Raw genomic sequence first — 19,671 nt, 5'->3', positions numbered from 1 at the left:
CCTCCTTGCCCTGCCCTGTAATACAATCATGGCTTATGCTGTGATTTGCCGATCCTCGAACAATCAAGGATGCTACCTGGAGAAGAGATGATGATTTCTCCTATCACCTCAGATAATCAAATAACATACCATGAGACCACTTTGTATGGCGTATCTAGTATTTATTGAGAAACAAAATACACTGAAGCAAAAAAAAAACAGAAACTGCTAAACAGTACAATACTTCTGTAATTGGTACTGTAAAATTCTATGAGGAAATTGGAAACTATTCAGAAGGGGCTAATATATCCTCTTAAAGTGAAAATACACAGGAAATTCTGCCCAAAATTCATGGCATTCTAGATCCAGAGCCTGAATGCATTCTTGCCAGAACTGTGGACCACTGAAAACACTGCTTTGTTTTATGCTTCAGTCTTTTCAAGACGGCGCCATCAATCACTCAAAGGCACCGTTATCACAAGGATTATCCAATGCAATGTGGATAAGATGTTTCAAAACATATCAGCTGGATCTCTAGCATCCGTTGAAGCCCTTGACGTGAACAATACAATTTCACATTAGATCAAAGCACCTTCATCATAACTATCTTCTTAATTAACAACCTTGCTTGGTGTATCCTGTCTTCTAAACTAAAATGCAACAAAGCAGCAACCTCCATCTTAAACCCGAGCTCTCTTAAACTATGAGATTAAAGGCAAAGGAATTTATATTTCATCAAATTGCCAAAATCTATTGCCCATAAACATTTCCCACCTTACAGGATACAAAATCTAATTTTGTTTCCAATTGAAAATACTAAAATACACAGTGCAGATTCATCTTCATTATATTTCCATATTATATATACACTTGGTAATATAATAGGTATAAATTGGATGAGAATTAAAACATGACAGAACAAGTACAAAGCATGCACCTTTTTGAGGTCTGGAACTTTTTTTTAAATATAAGGCTAGCAATGAGGCATGTGTGAATCATTTCTACAGCCAAACTTGAATGTCACTAAGCTACAGCCTTACATATTTCATTGCTGCAACTTCAATTCTGCAATGTGGTACAAATCATCTTTCCATTTCCAAGACCAAAACTTACAAAATGTAACCTGGCTTTGTTTCATGTAATTAATACTTCCAGCATTCAGCTGTTAAATATTCCAAAATTAAAATCAGGGATTGAGGAAGTGAAGATAAGATATTGCAATTGACCCTCAAATTTGCATTCGGAGAACAAATTAGCCTTAATGGCATTCCCAGGAAAAAGGAAAAAAAGTGACTTGAGGGGAAGATACGAAGTACTAGGAATGCTAAACACTTGCTCCAAGATATGACTCAGCATATTTTTTCAATACAAAATCAAGTCATCCCTTCTGACTGGGGGCACCCCCGCCACCCCCTTAAGGTCCGGTGGCCTCCAGACCTCCCTTCCCCCTGGCCTCTCCCGCGAGACCCCCCTCCCCAGAGGCTTCGCACCCCCCAGGCCTTCCCTACCCACTCCCCCTCACCCAGACCCTTTCAACTTACCTGGGCCTCCACTTGCCTGCGCTGTCACTGCAGGGACTAGAGAGGTATCAGCCAATCAGATTGTCCGGCAGCTCTCTAAAGCAGGATTTCCTCCAGAGTGAGGGGTGGAAGTCCCACCTGCAGCCAACTGACACTCATTCGAGCGTGAAATGGCTGCGGGGCACTCAGTCGATGGGGTGTGTTCCCTGCCAATTCTTTGGGTGGCAGGAAGCAAGACCCCACTATCCAAAAAATTCAGGCCAATAATCCTAAAAGCTATTTTTGCTCCATAAATACAATTTTTAAATGCCAAATAAATTAATAAAGTGATCTCTTTCCACATTCCACATATTCTAAATCTATTCCATGTTGTTCAACATGATAAAAATTAAAAACATTTCTCATGATTTTACATGTGTATTAGTTGATCATGGGATGTCAGCATCACCGACAAGACCAGCATTTACTGTTGGTCCCTAACTGCCCTTGAAAATATGGTGTCTTGAGCCACTGCAGTCCATATGGTGTAGATGCGCCCGCAGTGCTGTTAGGTAGGGAGTTCCAGGATTTTGGCCAACTAACGATGAAGAACTGCAATATGTTTCCAAGCCAGGATGGTTTGTGACTTGGAGGGAAACTGATGGTGGTATTCCCGTGTGCATGTTGCCCTTGTTCTTCTAGGCAAATGAAATCATAGGTTTGGAAGCTGCTGTTGAAGCAGCCTTGGTAAGTTGCTGCAGCATGTCTCATAGATGGCGCAAGCTGCAGCCATAGTGCGCCAGTGGCATTCATTCATAAGAAATGGGAGCAGGAGTAGACCATATAGCTCCCCCAGCCTATCTGCCATTCAATGGAGCATGGCTGATCTTCTGCTTAAACTCCACTTGCCTTCCCGCTCCCTCTATCCCGCGATTCTCTTAGAGATAAAAAAGATCTATCGATCTTAGTTTTGAATACATTCAATGATGGAGATCCACAACTCTCTGAGGTAGATAATTCCAAAGATTCTCAATCCTCTGAGTGTAGAAATTTCTCCTCTTCTCAGTCCTAAATGATCGACCCCTTTTCCTGAGACTGTACCCCTGTGTTTTAGATTCCCCAGCCAGGGGAAATGATCACTCAGTGTCTACCCTGTCTAGCCCCAGCAAAATTTTGAATGTTTCAATGAGATCACCCCTCATTGTTCTAAACTCCAGAGTATAATAGGCCCAATTTACTCAACCTCTCATCATAGGACGACCCCCTCACCCCAGAAATCCTACCACCTCCAAGGCAAGTATATCCGTCCTTGGATATGGAGGCCAAAATTGTGCACAGTATTCCAGCTGTCATCTCACCAAAGCCCACCAACTGTAGCAAGACTTCCTTATTCTTGTACTCAAATCCCCTTGCAATAAAGGCCAACATGCCATTTTCCTTCCTAATTGCTTGCTAGGCCTAAATGCTAACTTTGTGTTCCTTGTACGAGTATACCCAAATCCCTCTGAATATCAACATTTAGGAGTTTCACACTTTAAAAATAAAATTCTGTTCTTCTACCAAAGTGAATAACCTCACACTTCCCCATATTATACTCCATCCGTCACCTTGTTGTCTACTCACTTAACCAGCCTATATCTCTTTGCAACCTTTGTGTCACAGCTTACATTCCCACATAGCTTCGTGTTGTTTGAGGAACAGAATAGTTCTCCCCAGCTCTGGCCAATATTTATCCTGTCACTTAAAAAAAAAAAATCGAATGATACAGAAATTTCTCGTTGCTATTTATGGGAGCTTGCTGTGCACAAACTGTACTGCAGGAAACAGAATGGCCAAAGTGACTTTGAAAGCCCCTAATTGACTGCAAAGTGCTTTGGGACATCCTGAGGTTGTGAAAAGTGCTAAATAAATGCACATGTTTCTTTCCCAACCTCTGAATTGCTAGCTCAGTACCATACCCTGTTTCAACATCATTCTGATTGGTGAAGCGTGGTGGCCAAACCCAACTCCTTTACAAACTATCAACTGGATGGGGGAAGTGAACGTTTAAAGTAATGAATGGAGAGCCAATAAGGCAGGCTGCTTTGCCCTGGATGGCGTCAAGCTTCTTGAGTGTTACTGGAGCTGTGCTCATTCAAGCAAGTGGAGAATATTCCATCTTCTCCAATCTCTCTTGTGTCTTGAAGACGTGAAACGTTTTGGGGAGTTGGGAGGTGAGTTACTCACATCAGAATACCCATCTTCTGACCTGTTCTTCTATCTACAGTATTCATATGGCTGCTCCAGTTAAGTTTCTGGTCGATGGTGATGTCCAGGTGGCGGGGAATTTGATAAAAATAAAGCCATTGAATGTCAATGGGAGGTGGTTAGATTCTCTTTTGTTGGTCATGGCCTGGCACTTGTGTGCCCTGAATGCTATTTGCCACTTATTCGTTCAAGTCCGAATGTTGTCTTGATCTTGCTGCGTAGAGGCATGGACTGCTTTCGCTATTGTGTTGTGTAGCGCACAGCACTGAACATATTCATCTGAAAATCTTCTCTTTTGCAATTTAACTGAGGCCACCTTATTAAATTTACTTGGTAATTTAAAATACAAGAGAAGGGACTTTCTTACAAACTTATTATGCATTCATATGGTAGTGACCCACAAAAACAGAAAATACTGCAATCTTACAGCAGGTCATCAAAAATGCCACCTTATCTGTTCTTTTCAGACAATCTGCTTAATGTTTCCAGTATTTTCTGTTTTTGTTCTAGAGATCGAGCATTTGTGCCTTTGCTGCTAGTATCTTAGTCAGACTAGTTGTGGGTTAGTCAGTGTTTGAAGCTATATTAAATACAAAACTTGAAAACATTAGCATTTGCAGTCTATAGATTTCTATATTTAAGGAAGAAACAGAGAGAGGAATAACCTCACTTGGCCATAATAGAGACATTCAATGAAATAGTAGACAAAGGAGGGATATGCATAAAAAAGTAGTTCTTAGTGTTGATCTGACCAAGGCTGAAAAGGAAGCTATACCCGAGACCAAACAAACCTGGTTTCAAAAACTAAATTCAGATTAAACAACAACTTGCATTTATATAGTGCCTTTAAAGTAGTAAAAGGTCAAAAGACACTTTACAGGAGCAATTATCAAGTAAAATTTGCACAAGAAAATATTAGGACACGTGGCCAAAAGCATGGTAGGTTTTAAGGAATGGGTTAGAGAGTGGCAGAAAGGAGAAGAGGATTAGGGACCTGAAGACATGGCTGCAAATGGTGGAGCAATGAAAATGGGAAAAATTGGAAGCACGTAAAGATTTGAGTTAAAAAAAACATCGAAAAAAATCACAGAAATTTACAGATTGGAAGGAGGCCATTCAGCCAAAGGTGTCTGCACTGGCTGACAAGTAGCCATGCAGTCTAATCATACTTTCCAGCTCTTGGTTCACAGCTGTGTAGATTATCAGACTTCAAATGTGCATCAAACTATTTTTTAAATGCTATGAGGGTTTCTGCTTCTACCACGTTTTCAGGCAGCGACTTCCCGATTCCCAGCACCCTCTGAATGGAAGTTATGAAGATTACAGAGCCAAGGCAGGGCAAGGCAATAAAGAGATTTGAAAACAAGAGGTGAGAATTATAAAACTAGAATACACACAAAACTACTTAGCCACATATACAGCCCATGGTCAATGATCTTCATTAAAGATATGACTTCAATAGTATGGAGTCAGATAAAGTATCCATCACTGTAGATGGGGAAGACAAGCACAAGATGCAAAGATTTTTTTTTTTGCTCACCTCTTGATCTGGTTGAAATCTCCATCTCCTCCTCCTCTTCCTCCTCCTGCTCCTGTTTAGGCAGGTCCTCAGCCAAGCTACACAAATGAAGAAAAAAAGAAGCCACTTGATAAGGAGTATTGCAGAAAAATCATAAGAACAGACACATTTTTTAAAAATCAGCATTGTTTCAGCACAGAAGGAAGCAATTCGGCCCATTGTATCCGTGGCAGCTCTCCAACAGCAATTCAGCTCGCCCCACTCTCCGCACTTTCCATACAGCCCTGCAAATTTTCTCTCTTCGAGTATTTATCCAATTTGCTTTTGAAAGCCATAATTGAATCTGCCTCCACCACACTCTCAGACAGTACATTCTAGTTCCTAACCACTTGGTGCAAAAAGTTTTTTCTCATGATGCCTCTGGTTCTTTTGCCAATTACCTTAAATCGGTATCCTCTGGTTCTCAACCCTTTCGCCAACATGAACAGTTTCTCCTATCTGCTCTGCGCGTCCCCCTCTGGATTTTAAGCACCTCTAACAAATCTCCTCTCAACTTTCTTTTCTTTAAGGAGAACAGCTCCAGCTTCACCAATGTATCCATATAACTGAAGTCTCTGATCCCCAGAACCATTCTGATAAAATCTTTTCTGCATCCTCTCCAATGCCTGCACATCCTTCCTAAAACATGGCATCCAGAATTGGATGTAATGCTCCAGTTGAGGCTGAACCAGTATATTTAATGTTACACTGAAAACTGCGTTTGTATTTTGAAAGAAAACTTCTTAAAAGGGAGTATTTGAGAAAGTTATCCTTTTTATTTTAAACCCTTTCCCCAAATGCACCTGACCTGGTGCCTACAGAAAAGGGCTCACAAAACAGTACTCAAGGTTAGCTCCCATGGTTTCTTCACCCCTTCCCCAAAAGGGGCATTTCAGCTTCTCCTCTCCCCAATAAAAGTGACACTGAGCATCATCATTACTGTTGCAGTTTTGAAGGAGATATTCCAGCTCCAGGACAAGAATTTAGTTGATTTAGATTACATGAGGTAGTCATTAACAGCAAATTACAATGGAAATTGCAGGTCTAATTCATCTGCCTGGTCACATCTCTTACAAATGATCATTAGTGGTCGCCACCCAATATGAAGAACTAGCTCAGGTTCGACCACATTTGTCCATTTCCCAATAGTGAGCACAGCACAAACACAAAACAGAAGTTCCTTAGTTTAATCTGCATGTATTCATTTTTACTGAAATTTGTGTTCTAGTTTTCACAAGTATATCAGGCAATATCCAGAAAGAATCAACCTTGAAACTGTCTATTATGCTGTAAATAAAATGGAAAAGGTTCATGGATACCAAGGCCAGACACTTTTTCCAGTCGACATTTAAACTTGTATTCAGAATTCTGCAATGAAACCAGCCAAAGAATTTACATATCAAACTAACTATACTTATGACCTTAACAGTACTTGTTTATTTCTCTCTTAAGAGCGCATCCACTTCCTTTTGCTTTACCCACTGACGAGGAATGGGTCACTGATTTAGTGCAGAAGTTTCAGAGAACTGCTTAGAAGAAGGACTCCACAACTCAAACATAAGTTATGAGGATAGGGTAGAATCGAATTGATAGCAAACAATCTAGGTCACGAAATAACCCATTTGTGTTAACATTTTAACTTGATGCCCCAAAAAACTTCACAGCCAATTAATTGCTTTTGAAGTGTAGATACTGTTGTTGTGTTGCCAAACACAGCAGCTGACTTGCAGACAGCAAGTTCCCACAAACACCAATTAGCTAAATGATCTGTTGATCTGTTTTAGTATGGACAATGAAGGATAGACTTTGTCAGGACATTGGTAAAACCCTCCTACCATTTCTCAAATATTGCATGGGATTTTTATGTCCACCCTAACTGGCCTCAGTTTAAAGTTTTTTTTTCAAAAATTTCTAACAATGCAAAAATCCTACAGTACTTAAGTCCTGGAGTAGAGCTTGAACCAAAAGCTTTCTGAATTACAGGCAAGAGTGCAAGTGTAAGAAGTTGACACTTCAGCTTGTAGCCCAACTTAAACTGCTTCAGATTCGACTACCAATACAAGCTCCCAATTGGACTGGTATGGTACTTGAAGGCAGCAAGCATCAAAGTTTGTGGTTCCCAAGTGTCTCAACAATGGCAACATTACCACTATCTGCAAAGTAAACACAGGCAATGCAAAGTGCTATGGGAGGAGGTGCAACAAAGGTTGTAAATCAATATGGCTATTGACAAGCTGAAGCCTTTGTATTCTTTTCATAAGCTCTTCATCACCACTCAGCAATAAGATTAACTCTGGTTATTTCTCCACTGCCAGACTTGCACAGTATTTCTAGCATTTTCTGTTTTTATTTCTAAAACAAAAAGGCAGCTTTTAAGGAATATCTTAAAAAGGAGGAAAGAAGGGAGGCAAAAAGTTTAGGAATTTGAACTTGGGGCCCAGTCAGCTGAAGGCATGGTCACCAATTGTGGAGCAATGAAAATCAAGGTTGCTCAAGAGGCCAGAATTGGAGGACAGCAGCTATCTCAAGAGTGAAAAAAGTAATCCAAGACCTATGGTTATACTACAAACAAAACAAGGGAATAAAAGACCAGCGACATTTTCCTGCCCATGCCAAGCACCAGGTGTACAAAAAGAGTTCCCATCAAAAGTACTTAATATTGCTTTATCTCTTTTCAAAAGAAAATGGATATGTAAATAATGAGACCATCTTCAGTCCCCACCACAAAATCCAAATACACCACATCCTAATTCTGGGGAATGAAGCCGAATAGATGGCTGACAACATGGCATAATTTAAGCTCGTTATGGACAAAGAAATAGACAAGTTGCAAAAAAATGTTTTGGATTGGGGAAGAGCGGATTTTAGTAAAATAAGGCAGGATCTGGCCAAGGTAGACTGGGGACAGCTACTTGAGGAGAAATTGAGCAGCGGGGGGCATTCAAAAAGGAAATGGGGACGGTACAGGCTCAACATGTTCCCTCAAGGGTGATAGGAAGGAGAAACAAGCCCAGAGAACCATGGATATTCAGGGTACGATGAGAAGGAAAAGAGAGATTTTTAGCAGGTACAAGGGAAGCAAATCAGCGGAGGCATTAGTGGAGTACAGAAAGTGCAGGGTGGAGCTTAAGAAAGCAATTAAGAGAGCAAAGAGGGGGTATAAGAAAGCCCTGGCTTTAGTAGGGAAAATCCCAAGATATTCTACAAGTATATCAATGGGAAGAGGATAACCAGGGAAAGAGTAGGGCTCATCAGAAGCCAAGGGGACAACCTATGGGTGGAGCCAGAGGACATCGGTAGAGTGTTGAACAAATATTTCACATCCATCTTCACCCAAGAGAATGAGGATGAAGGTATCGAACTTGGAAAGAGAGACTGCGAGGTTCTTGAGCAAATTGATATAGGGATTGACAAGGTATTGGAGGTGTCGGCAGGCTTAAAAGTGGACAAATCTCCAGGTCCGGACGATTTGTGTCCCAGGCTGCTGAGGGAGGCAAGGGAGGAGATCACAGAGGCTCTGACCCAAATTTTTAATTCCTCTCTGGCCACGGGGGAGGTGCCAGAGGACTGGAGAACAGCTAATGTGGTTCCGCTATTTAAGAAGGGTTGTAGAGAGAAGCCAGGGAACTACAGACTAGTGAGTCTCACATCAGTGGTAGGGAAACTATTGGAGAAAATTCTGAAGGAGAGAATCTATCTCCACTTGGAGAGACAAGGTTTGATCAGGGATAGTCAGAGGGAGGTCATGCCTAAAAAATTTGATTGAATTTTTTTGAGGAGGTGACCAGGTGTGTAGATGAGGGTAGTGCAGTTAATGTAGTTTATATGGATTTCAGCAAAGCCTTTAACAAGGTCCCACATGGGAGACTTATAAAGTAGGCAAATGCACATGGGATACAGGGTTACAGGGTAATTTGATAAGGTGGATTCAAAATTGGCTTAGTTGTAGGAGACAGAGGGTGATGACAAAAGGATGCTTTAGTGACTGGAAGCCAGTGTCCAGTGACGTACCACAGGGATCTGTGCTCGGTCCCCTATTATTTGTCATTTATATAAACAACGTAGATGATTATGGGGGGGGGGGGGGGGGGGGGGAGAGAGAGAGAGAGAGAGAGAGAGAGAGAGAGAGATAGAGAGAGAGAGAGAGAGGATTAGTAAGTTTGCGGATGACACAAAGATAGCCCGGGTTGTTAACAGTGAGGTTGAGTGTCTTGGGCTACAGGAAGATATAGACAGGATAGTTAAATGGCAGATGGAATTTAACCGTTAAAAGTGTGAGGTGATACACTTTGGAAGGAGTAATTTGACAAGGAAGTATTCAATGAACGGCATGACACTAGGAAGTTCTGAGGAATAAAGGGACCTTGGCGTGTGTGTCCATAGATCTCTGAAGGCGGAGGGGCATGTTAGTGAGGTGGTTAAAAAGGCATATGGGACACTTGCCTTTATCAATCAAGGCATAGATTACAAAAGTAGGGAGGTCATGTTGGAGTTGTATAGAACCTTGGTGAGGCCACAGCTGGAGTACTGTGTGCAGTTCTGGTCGCCACATTATAGGAAGGATGTGATTGCACTGGAGTGGGTGCAGAGGAGATTCACCAGGATGTTGCCTGGGATGAAACATTTAAGTTATGAAGAGAGGTTGAATAGACTTGGGTTGTTTTCGTTGGAACAGAGAACACTGAGGGGTGACCTGATCGAGGTGTACAAGATTATGAGGGGCATGGACAGGGTGGATAGGGAGCAGCTGTTCCCCTTAGTTGAATGGTCAGTCATGAGGGGACATAAGTTCAAGGTGAGGGGCAGGAGGTTTAGGGGGGATGTGAGGAAAAACTTTTTTACCCAGAGGGTGGTGACGGTCTGGAATGCACTGCCTGGGAGGGTGGTGGAGGCGGGTTGCCTCACATCCTTTAAAAAGTACCTGGATGAGCACTTGGCATGTTATAACATTCAAGGCTATGGGCCAAGTGCTGGTAAATGGGATTAGGTAGGTAGGTCAGGTGTTTCTCACGTGTTGGTGAAGACTCGATGGGCCAAAGGGCCTCTTCTGCACTGGCCAGAAGTTTTCTGTCAGCGATTTGGGGGCGGGGCCCGATCGCCGATGGGAAAATGACGCGGGATGACGTCGGGAGGAATCCCCAATGTCATTCCGCCCCATTTAAATATTCAGGAAGGCGGGCGGACAGCAAAATCAGCTGTCCGCCCGCCAACCTGTCAATGGCCAATTGAGGCCATTGACAGGATAATTAAGCTAATTAAAGGCCCTGCCCGTCCAACCTTAAGGCTGGCAGGCAGGCCAGGAGCCCCGGTGGGAAGGAGAAAAAACATGAAACCTCATCCACTGACGGGATGAGGTTTCATGTCTGTTTAAAAAATCGTTAATAAAGTTTATGTAATATTTATTAACATGTCTCTTCTCATGTGACATTGTCACATGAGGGGGACATGTTAATAATTTTTTTATTTTGCTATTTTTGATGTTTTTTAAACTGTCACCAATCTCCCTGAGACAGCACTTAGTCTCGGGGAGCAGTGCGCTCTTTCGCAGGCCTGCGCGAAAGAGCACACTTTACCAGTTGGGGAATCCCTCCCACCCCCCCTGCACAGGAAGTGCATAGTGCTTCTCATCGAGCAGCCCGTTGGGCGGGCCTTAATTGGCCCGCCCACTCAAAATGTCGGTGGGGCCCGTTTCGGCGGCAGAGTTCGGCTGCCCGCCCGCCGCCAAGCCAGTGGGGCCCCCCCGCCTATCGAGGGCTAAATTCTGCCCACTGTGTAATTCTGTGACATCCACCGGTGAACAGCTGTGGTCCCAGCATAAATCCATTGCCCAGCCACCGATTCCATCCCTCTCCGAGGCTACTGGATCCAAACTAGACTATTTGCAATCTTGGCGTCCTATTTGAGTCTCAGGTGAGTTTTATACCCCATATCCTCTCCATTACCAAGATCAACTACTTCTACCTCTGCAACATCATCCATTTCCATCCCTGTCTCAGTTAATCTGCTGTTGAAACTCTTAACTATATATTTTTTTTAAGCCTCCAGACCCAATTATTCCAATGTTCTCCTGGCCAGCCTACTATCTTCCACCTCCCGTAAACTTGAGCGTATCCAAAACCCAGCTGCTCTCAGCTGTTCTTATCCTAATTCACACCAAGTCCCGTTCATCCAAATCCCCTGCACTAGCTGACATACGCTAGCTCTCAGTCCTGCAACACCTCAATCTTAAAATTATCATCCTTGTTTTCAAATCCCTCCATGACCTCCTCCAATCCTCAGAGATTCCTGCGTTCCTCCAATTCTAGCCTTTTGGACATCCCTGATTTCCTACTGCACTTCCCAATGATCACCGTTCAGTTGCCTCGATTTTAAGCTGCAGAATTCCTTCCCTAAAACCTCAGAATCCAAGAAATAGATTCAAACAAAAATAAAAAATAAATTGACAAATTCAGTTAGTATCTCACTAATCTTGTACACAAAATGTTTAGCTGGACAAAAGGGCACACTGTCACAACAACATGGTCACAGCAATTTTCTCACAATAGTCTCAGCATTTTTGAATGTGTTTTAGCTGCTGTTATGCAATGCTATTATTTTTCCATAGATAACAAACAAAAGTAGGGCAGGTCCTTTCCCCACACCCACTGCCTGAGTTTAATAATACCAAAAATAAAAAAGTGGAAAGTTTAATCACATACAGCTTCCTTCAGGCTGATACAAGGTTTATAAGATTATGTTTTGGGACTGTACCTTTAAATTTAGGGCAAATGAGGGGATTATGTGACCAGTTTTGATGTGTGCCTGATGGTAAGCCTGGATGATTTCATTGTTAGAGATCAAAGGAAGGCTTAAATAGTTTTACTGAGAAAAAAGGTGCAAGATATTTATGCTTGGAGAAAAAGGCAGTGGTCTCTTGAGTTTAAAATGAGTAGATTCTTGAGGCCTGGATTTTTGCAGAGTCGTGGAGACTCCAGAGACTTTCCAAAACAGTGGGCACGACCCAGATCTGAACTCCCACCCCCATTTCTGACATTCTGTTTTCGCCAGGGGCAGAATAGGGGCTGGACGTGACTCCCACACATGGGAATCCCAAACTAAGTAAAAACTTAGGGAAAACAGCCCTGCTGAGTTCAAACAGACCCTATTTTCGCTGGAGCAAGAGTCTTATCCCGCAGTTTGGGAGTCATGAATCTTTACAGAAGTTTCAAATGCTCTTGAAGGGTGGATAAGGTCTGTAGAGCTGTCAAGTTATTTAAATGGCCAAAAACTGCCTGCAGTGTCCATGAGAGTTGAAAAAAATATGTTCTAGCAGTTCCAAGAGCTGTTTGTTGATATGACCTTAAGTGCAATCATTACAGCATTATTAATGCTTGGCTGCTTTCCACAACCTATCATTATCACATTGTGGGGGTTGGGTTGCAAGTTCACAGTTTGATTGACATCTCAAAGAGGTTATTAAAGGATGTTGTCTTTGATGTGGGGTTAGGATGTGGGATTGAATACTTGAAGGGATTCACATGTTCCGAATGGGCTTTCATGAATGGGACTTTTTTTTATATAGTGATGTATAGTTATGTAGTTTTCATTTCATCGGAGCTTGGCTCCTAAGGTCTGCCCATGGTGGATACTGGGTGAGTTGGGATGGAAGGTGTAAGGGCAAAACGTGGTGGGTTGGGAGTCATAAGTTAGCATAGATGCTTGAAGGGGCCATGGGGAGAGGAACATAGGAGATGGAGTAGGAGTAGACTATAAGGTCCATCAAGCCTGCTCCGCCATTCAAACAGATTGTGGCTGATCATCTATCTGTATGCCATTTTTCCCCACTATCCCCATATTCCTTGATGTCATTAGTATCCAGAAACCTATCAATTTCTGTTCTGAACTTTCTCAATGATTGAGCTTCCACAGGCCTCTGGGGTAGAGAATTCCAAAAATTCACCACCCTCTGGGTGAGGAAATTCCTCCTCATCTCAGCCTTAAATGGCTGGCCCTCTATTCTGAGACTGTGTCCCTGGTTCTAGACTCATCAGCCTGGGGAAACATCCTATCTACATCTACCCTGTCACACCCTGTAAGACTTTTGTAAGTTTCAATGAGATCACCTCTCATTCTTTGAAACTCTAGAGAATATAGGCCCAGTTTCCTCAATCATTCCTCATAAGACAATCCCACCATCTGAGGGATTAGTCTGGTGAACCTCCGTTGCAATCCCCCTATGGCAAGTATATCCTTCCTTAGATAAAGAGACCAAAACTGTATGCGATACTCCAAATGCGGTCTCACCAACGCTCCATATGATTGCAACAAGACATCTTTACTCAAATTTCCCATGCAATGAAGACCAACATATCATTTGCCATCCTAATTGCCTGCTACACTTGCATGCTAGTTTTTAGTGACTTGTGAACAAGGACACCCAGGTCCTTTTGGACATCAACCCTTCCCAACCTCTCACCACTTAATAAATACTCTGCCTTTGTTTTTTTTCTACCAAAGTGGATAACTCCACATTATATTCCATTTGCCATGTTCTTGCCCACTCACTGAGCCTGTCCAAATACCCTTGAAGTCTCCTTGCATCTTCCTCCTAGTCTTTTGTCATCAGCAAACTTGGAAATGTTACATTTGGTCCCCACATCCAAATTGTTTATATAGATTGTGAACAGCTGTGGCTCCAGCATAGATCCTTGTGGTACCCCACTAGTAACAGCTTGCTGGCCTGAGAATGACCCATTTATTCATACTCTCTGTTTACTGTCTGTTAACCAATTCTCAATCAATGCCACCTTATTACCTCCAATCCCATGTGCTCTAATTTTGTTTACTGACCTCCTGCGTGGGATCTTATCAAAAACCTTCTGAAAATCCAAATACACCACATCTACTGGTTCACCTTTATCTATGCTACAAGTAACAACCTCAAATACTCCCTAAAGGTTTGTCAAACATGATTTCCCTTTCATGAACCATGTTAACTCTGCCCAATTTTGTTAATTTTTAGGTGTCCAGTTATCACATTCTTTATAATAGATTCTAACATTTTCCCTACAACTGACATCAAACTAACAGGCCTATAGTTCACCATTTTCTCTCTCCTCCCTTCTTAAATAATCGAGTTACATTTGCTACTTTCCAGTCTGCAGAATCTACAGAATTTTGAAAGATAATCATCAATGCATCCACTAGATCTATAGCCACCTCCTTCAATACTCTGGATGTAGCCAATCAAATCCAGGGGATTTACCTTCAATCCAATTAATTTTTTGAGTACTACCTCTTTATTAACATTAACTTCTTTCAGTTCCTCATTTTCACAAGTCCCTTGGTTCCCTAGAATTTCTGGGAGATTTTCTGTATCTTCCTCTATGAAGACAGAGGCAACGTAATTGTTTAGTTTCCCCGCCATTTCCCTATTCTCCATTATAAATTCTTCTGTCTCCACCAGTAATGGAACTACATTTATCCTTCCTAATCTTTTCCTTTCCACATGCCTAAAAAATCTTTTACAGTCCACCTTTATGTTTCTAGCTAGCTTGCATTCATATTCTCTTTTCCCTTTATCAGTTTCTTGGTGCTTCTTTGCTGGATACTAAATTGCTCCCAATTCTGTGGGATGAGGGGGGTCATGAGTTGGCATTAAGTTGGCATAAGGGCTACAAAAATCCATTGGGGTGGGCATGGGTTGGTATGAGTTGGCATGTACGGGCATGGGGAGTGGGTGTGAGCGCTAGAGGGCCTAATGTTTAAGAAAACAATTGGGATGAAGTCCCAAAAACCGAGGCAGGCCTTTTAAACAGCCCACCTCCACGCTCAGCAGCTGATCTGCATTTGGGGGCATCAGGCTTGACTCTATCCTGCATCCACTCCCCCAGGATGGAAATCCCGCCATTCATGGCACTTTCTTCCCCCCCAGTCCCCACCCCCACCTGCCAACCCGAAGTGGTGAAGCTCCTTTGCCTGACTCGGGAGCAAAGATCCAAGCCTAAGTCTCCCAAAAGTCCCAGAAAGGTGAACTAGGTTTCATATTGTAAACAGTTGGGCTGTAAACTGTCCAATTACTTCTAAAGGTGAAAAGGAGTTGAGGTCAAGAATAGCTAATTAGCATTTCTACCTAGAAAGGTTAATGTGTTTCATATTGCCCTCGGGAGAAAGACAGAGGAAGATCGGGGTACAGGCTTCCCTACAAAATCAATGAATATCACAGATAGATGTGCGTGGTCAGCAGAAAGAAGCTTTGCAAGCTACCACAGCCAGATGTGGGAGGGAGACGGCCTCTAGATGAAGAGACACATCCTGCAGCCATCTGAAAATTCTGGGAAATTCATTCTCATGTGGGCAGGGGGAAGAAGAATCAGTGGAACAGGCTCTACTGCTGATTTAAGAAACTTTCTGAAAACTGAGGAAAGCGCCTGTAAATAATCAGTTGAAGTTATTACTTGGCAAAACAAGGATACGGGAGTTGGAAGCTGGGAGCAACTGTGGACTGCTTGCTACAAGGACTGTAATTCCATGGGGTGTGCAATGTGTGGCAAGTATATAGGGAAATATTCCTCTCTTTAATGTTGTTTAAAGTATAAGTTGCCTACAAAAAAGTGTTTAGTCAATAGTGCTTTTAGTCACTTAATACATTAAAAGTTTTAAAAGGTGAAATCATGCCTTGTCATTCTTTCAGCAAGTGAGTGAAAGCTTCAAACTCTTAAAAGTGATCGATCTCTACCAGATCATAACAAAATGCTGACACACTTTTATGGCTCACATACAAAGAATGACCATTTCGCCACGGTACTGTCAAACCATATTGAATTCACACCTCAGCATGAGCCACTGCCTACAGGAGCAAGAAGAATGTTTCAGGGGGATGGAAGGTGAAATGAGACAGACAATTAGTAAATAATGGCCTGTAAAAATAGCCATAAAAGGTGTTTATGCAGTAGGCTGCATCAGTACTCAGTGCACTTGTTTACTTTCCTTGTATTTGTTCTTCTCTAACTAGACTTCTATTGATTTTTCTCCCAAATCACAATGCCTTATAATTGATTCAAGTGTACTATAAATACATCAAAACCAGCATAAACATAATAAATTGCCCCACTGGCAAAACTGAAATAACCATCTGTTGCTCTCTGGTTTTCCAGTCACCTTCAACTCGTGATATTTATCATGCCAAGTGAGTTATAACATATTCCCTACATCTGCTGTATGAAGAATTGTGTGTAATTTTATTCCTCAAAATGATGTAATGGGATACTTAAAACATTTATAGACTATACAATAAAACAAACAATTCAGTACATAATAGAGAACTAGGGGAGACTTGCAAAGCAGTTTATAGGGTTGCAAACACTGTAAAATTAGTCAGGCTAAGGAAACAAAACTTGCAGTTTATATTTGGGGTGGGTGGAGGGAAATGTCATACTCAGAACGTGGACCTTAATACTTAATCCACAATACTCCCTCATTTTAGTACAATGCACACAATTGTATGTTACATGCCCTGCAGTGAATGGCTAGCACGGTACATGGATTATGTAAATCAACTGAACCTCAAACTATGGGTCTTAACCCATTATGATTGTCATTTTTTTGACAACACAGCAAATATAATTTTAAAATGGAATAAGTAGAAAACCTCCAATTACTTACCATCCACAGACCTACTTCCTTGTGCATCGAAACTGAGAGGTCTATGTACATATTACAGAAGTTTATGATGAAAGCAAATAGATAACAGCATCATGCAGCCAGATGAATATATCACCAAGAATACTTTGTAGCAGAAAGATAGCTGGCTATTTACCACCTAACAATAGTAGCATCAATATCTTCTGTGCCCACACAAACTGAAAAGGAAACTGCATTCAAGGATTCATTAGAAATGTCTCAACAAAAAGAATGGCTTTGTACAGGTCACCTTGCCTACACTATCTACTTTACATAACCATTTAAATCCCCAATTAATAAGAAAATTGTCCCTTGGTTTTAGAAATACTAAATGCTTAAGAATATAAATGTTCATAACTAAATTGTTATGCAATTAATTTCCTCCCAGAATTTTCAGGATTTTTTGAAAAACCATAAAGAAACCTTGAATGCAGTGACATAGCTCAGTTTGCCCTGCGTACACCATTATCAACCATTTACTTGTCCTATACACAATGTTTACAATATGTGGAGTCTAAAAATGGAACCTGGCACCGTCCGTCTGCTCCTATCTGTGTCTAAAATGGTGGCACTCTTCATAATCACTCTGGCAATTGTCAAGCCTGCAATCCTGCACAACAGAACCATTTAGGACACAATTAAGTCTATTAAATCAACAGAAAGTAACTGCATCAAACTGTACTGCAAGGCAGCCACTGTGCTAAATGGAACCAATATTTTTAATTCAGGAACTATTTCACATAGAAGAAATATAAAACCAAAAGAACATTACATTGGTATTAAATGCCATTTAGAATCCCAATTATATTTATAGAAAATACTTTTGGCTGTAAACTGAATACATGTAAAATTAATCTTGTTCATTAGAATGTAGCTCAGATCCTGAAAACACGACTATAACTCTCATTCAGTGGACTTGAAATATTTAACGAAAAAGCAGCTCTATTGTAGATGCAGCAATGGCAGGCTTGCTCAGACCGGTTTGAACCAGCTTTTTACCTTGGGCATGACATTTGCTTCGCCTAGGCACTGAATTACATCAGTATTTTAATCAATTTAAAACAATTTTTTTTGTGTTTTTGCTATAGTTATTGTAACAATAAAATAATGTAGAATAGAACTGACAGCACATCACAAAAGGAGGGTCCTGGGCATAAGAAGTCAATGCACTGGGCTCTCTGTTCTTGTCTCACAGCTTGAATAGCAGATCCCATCAGCATCAAATACAACATTGTTAACAAAACTGCAGAAATTGCTTCCTTTTAGCCATGTAGTGTATGTTACATAAACGACACAGAGTATCATACCTTCTTTTAAACACTAAAAATATATAAAGTTCTTCAGCCTGGCTGAATTTACCTTGTTTTGGTGGAACAAAGATGGAGGAAATTTCCAGAAGGCCTTTCTGAGTCCGGCTACAGCAATTGTCAATCTTTAACCTATTCTGAGCTGCTATTGGTTAAACACTACATGATAGGATGCGATTGGTTTGCAGCAAAAAGCTGTACAGCTGCTGCTACCTTGTTTCAGACAGCATCTTTCTGCATTGCAGCCTAGATTATAAGAAGAGAAAAATATGCATACATGCAGACAAATACATAGACAGACACGGGGGGGGGGGGGGGGGGGGGGGAATTTAAAAGACTGCCAAAAAAAATTAAGCAGTTTCCAGTCCTCCACAGCACTGTTTTGATGTGGCATTTGCAATTATGATTCTCATTACACTTTGTTGTTGCATGTAGGCCCTGCTAGTGCAGCCATTTTTACATTTTGTTAGAAATATTCGTGAAAGATAAAATAAGGTCGGTCCTGCCAATTCCCTCGGTCAGTTTGTGGTGCAGGAGTTGAGATCATCATTTCAAAAGATCTTCTGCAATAAATTAAATGGGGCACGGGGGAGGAAGGGAGAAATAAGTCACATGAAAATGAAGTGAATTGCTACATTTTAACCTATTTAGGAAAGATATTTAATCTAGAGTTTCAGGCCATGTAACTGAGAATGAACATTCAAGGTACTTTAAATTTGAACACTGCAAATTAGAATAACCCAAATTAACCATGCCAGTGTGAAAATGGTTTCTACCAAACTGCTCCTTTCAAATCTATAGAAGTTTAGGCACTTGACAAATGAGCAAAGGAAACCATTCAAAAATCAAACTCTGATGCAGACTACCGACTTTTTTAAATGACCTGTCGCTCCCGAGAGATTTTACCAAATTCTTTTTGTACTGCCTCTAACAAAAGAAGTGGCGGTGGCTGCCTTCAACTATAAAGTTCACAAGTTTTAAAACTCACTGGTGAGGTGGTTTTGGGTGGTCAATTTATTGTTTTGAATTTGCTTCACATTCCCTCCCCCACCCACTGCTGCAGGCTGCCTGCTCAGCCTCCACTTGAATTTGGCTCGTATTTACCAGAGAGCTGTTTAGCACGTACTCCTTACTATTGTCTGGCTTCTGACCCAGTCACGCTGACATAGATAGGGCCTCAAAAGTGTGGAATTCCTCATTTCCTCAGGTCCTCCCTTCCTTCTACAATCTATAGGTTTTTTAAAAACACAGAAGATTTATCGCCACCTCCTGACCTTGCTGTTGCCCTGTAGTGTGGGCTTGGCCCTTAGGATTATGATTTGCAAAGAAACAACCCTGCACACCAGTAGTGCAGGTTTGAAGGTGGCATACTGGCCACCAACTTACAGCTGTTTACTAGGCATCGGTGTACTACTGCAGC

At 41.6% G+C, this 19,671-nt stretch overlaps 1 protein-coding gene across 15 annotated transcripts in view; it reads right to left on the bottom strand.

Moving 5' to 3' along the window:
- Nucleotides 1-19,671, bottom strand: part of zmynd8 (zinc finger, MYND-type containing 8) — a 120,283-nt gene that overhangs the window by 78,137 nt on the left and 22,475 nt on the right. For 12 of the 15 annotated variants that reach the window (XM_078555004.1, XM_078555001.1, XM_078554999.1 and 9 more), the window contains exon 2: nucleotides 5,266-5,342. In XM_078555004.1, the coding sequence (XP_078411130.1) occupies nucleotides 5,266-5,290 (25 nt within the window). In that variant the 5' untranslated portion in view covers nucleotides 5,291-5,342. Of the gene's footprint in view, nucleotides 1-5,265; nucleotides 5,343-16,926; nucleotides 17,438-18,303; nucleotides 18,395-19,671 lie in introns of those variants that run through there. The other 3 variants (XM_078555005.1, XM_078555015.1, XM_078555003.1) reach the window with 2 other exon arrangements.

The sequence above is a fragment of the Cetorhinus maximus genome, chromosome 13 (genome assembly GCF_964194155.1).
Source record: "Cetorhinus maximus chromosome 13, sCetMax3.hap1.1, whole genome shotgun sequence".
Taxonomy (NCBI): Eukaryota; Metazoa; Chordata; class Chondrichthyes; order Lamniformes; family Cetorhinidae; genus Cetorhinus; species Cetorhinus maximus.
The sequence above is the reverse complement of the archived record's forward strand: the minus strand, read 5'-3'. Positions and strand labels throughout refer to the sequence as shown.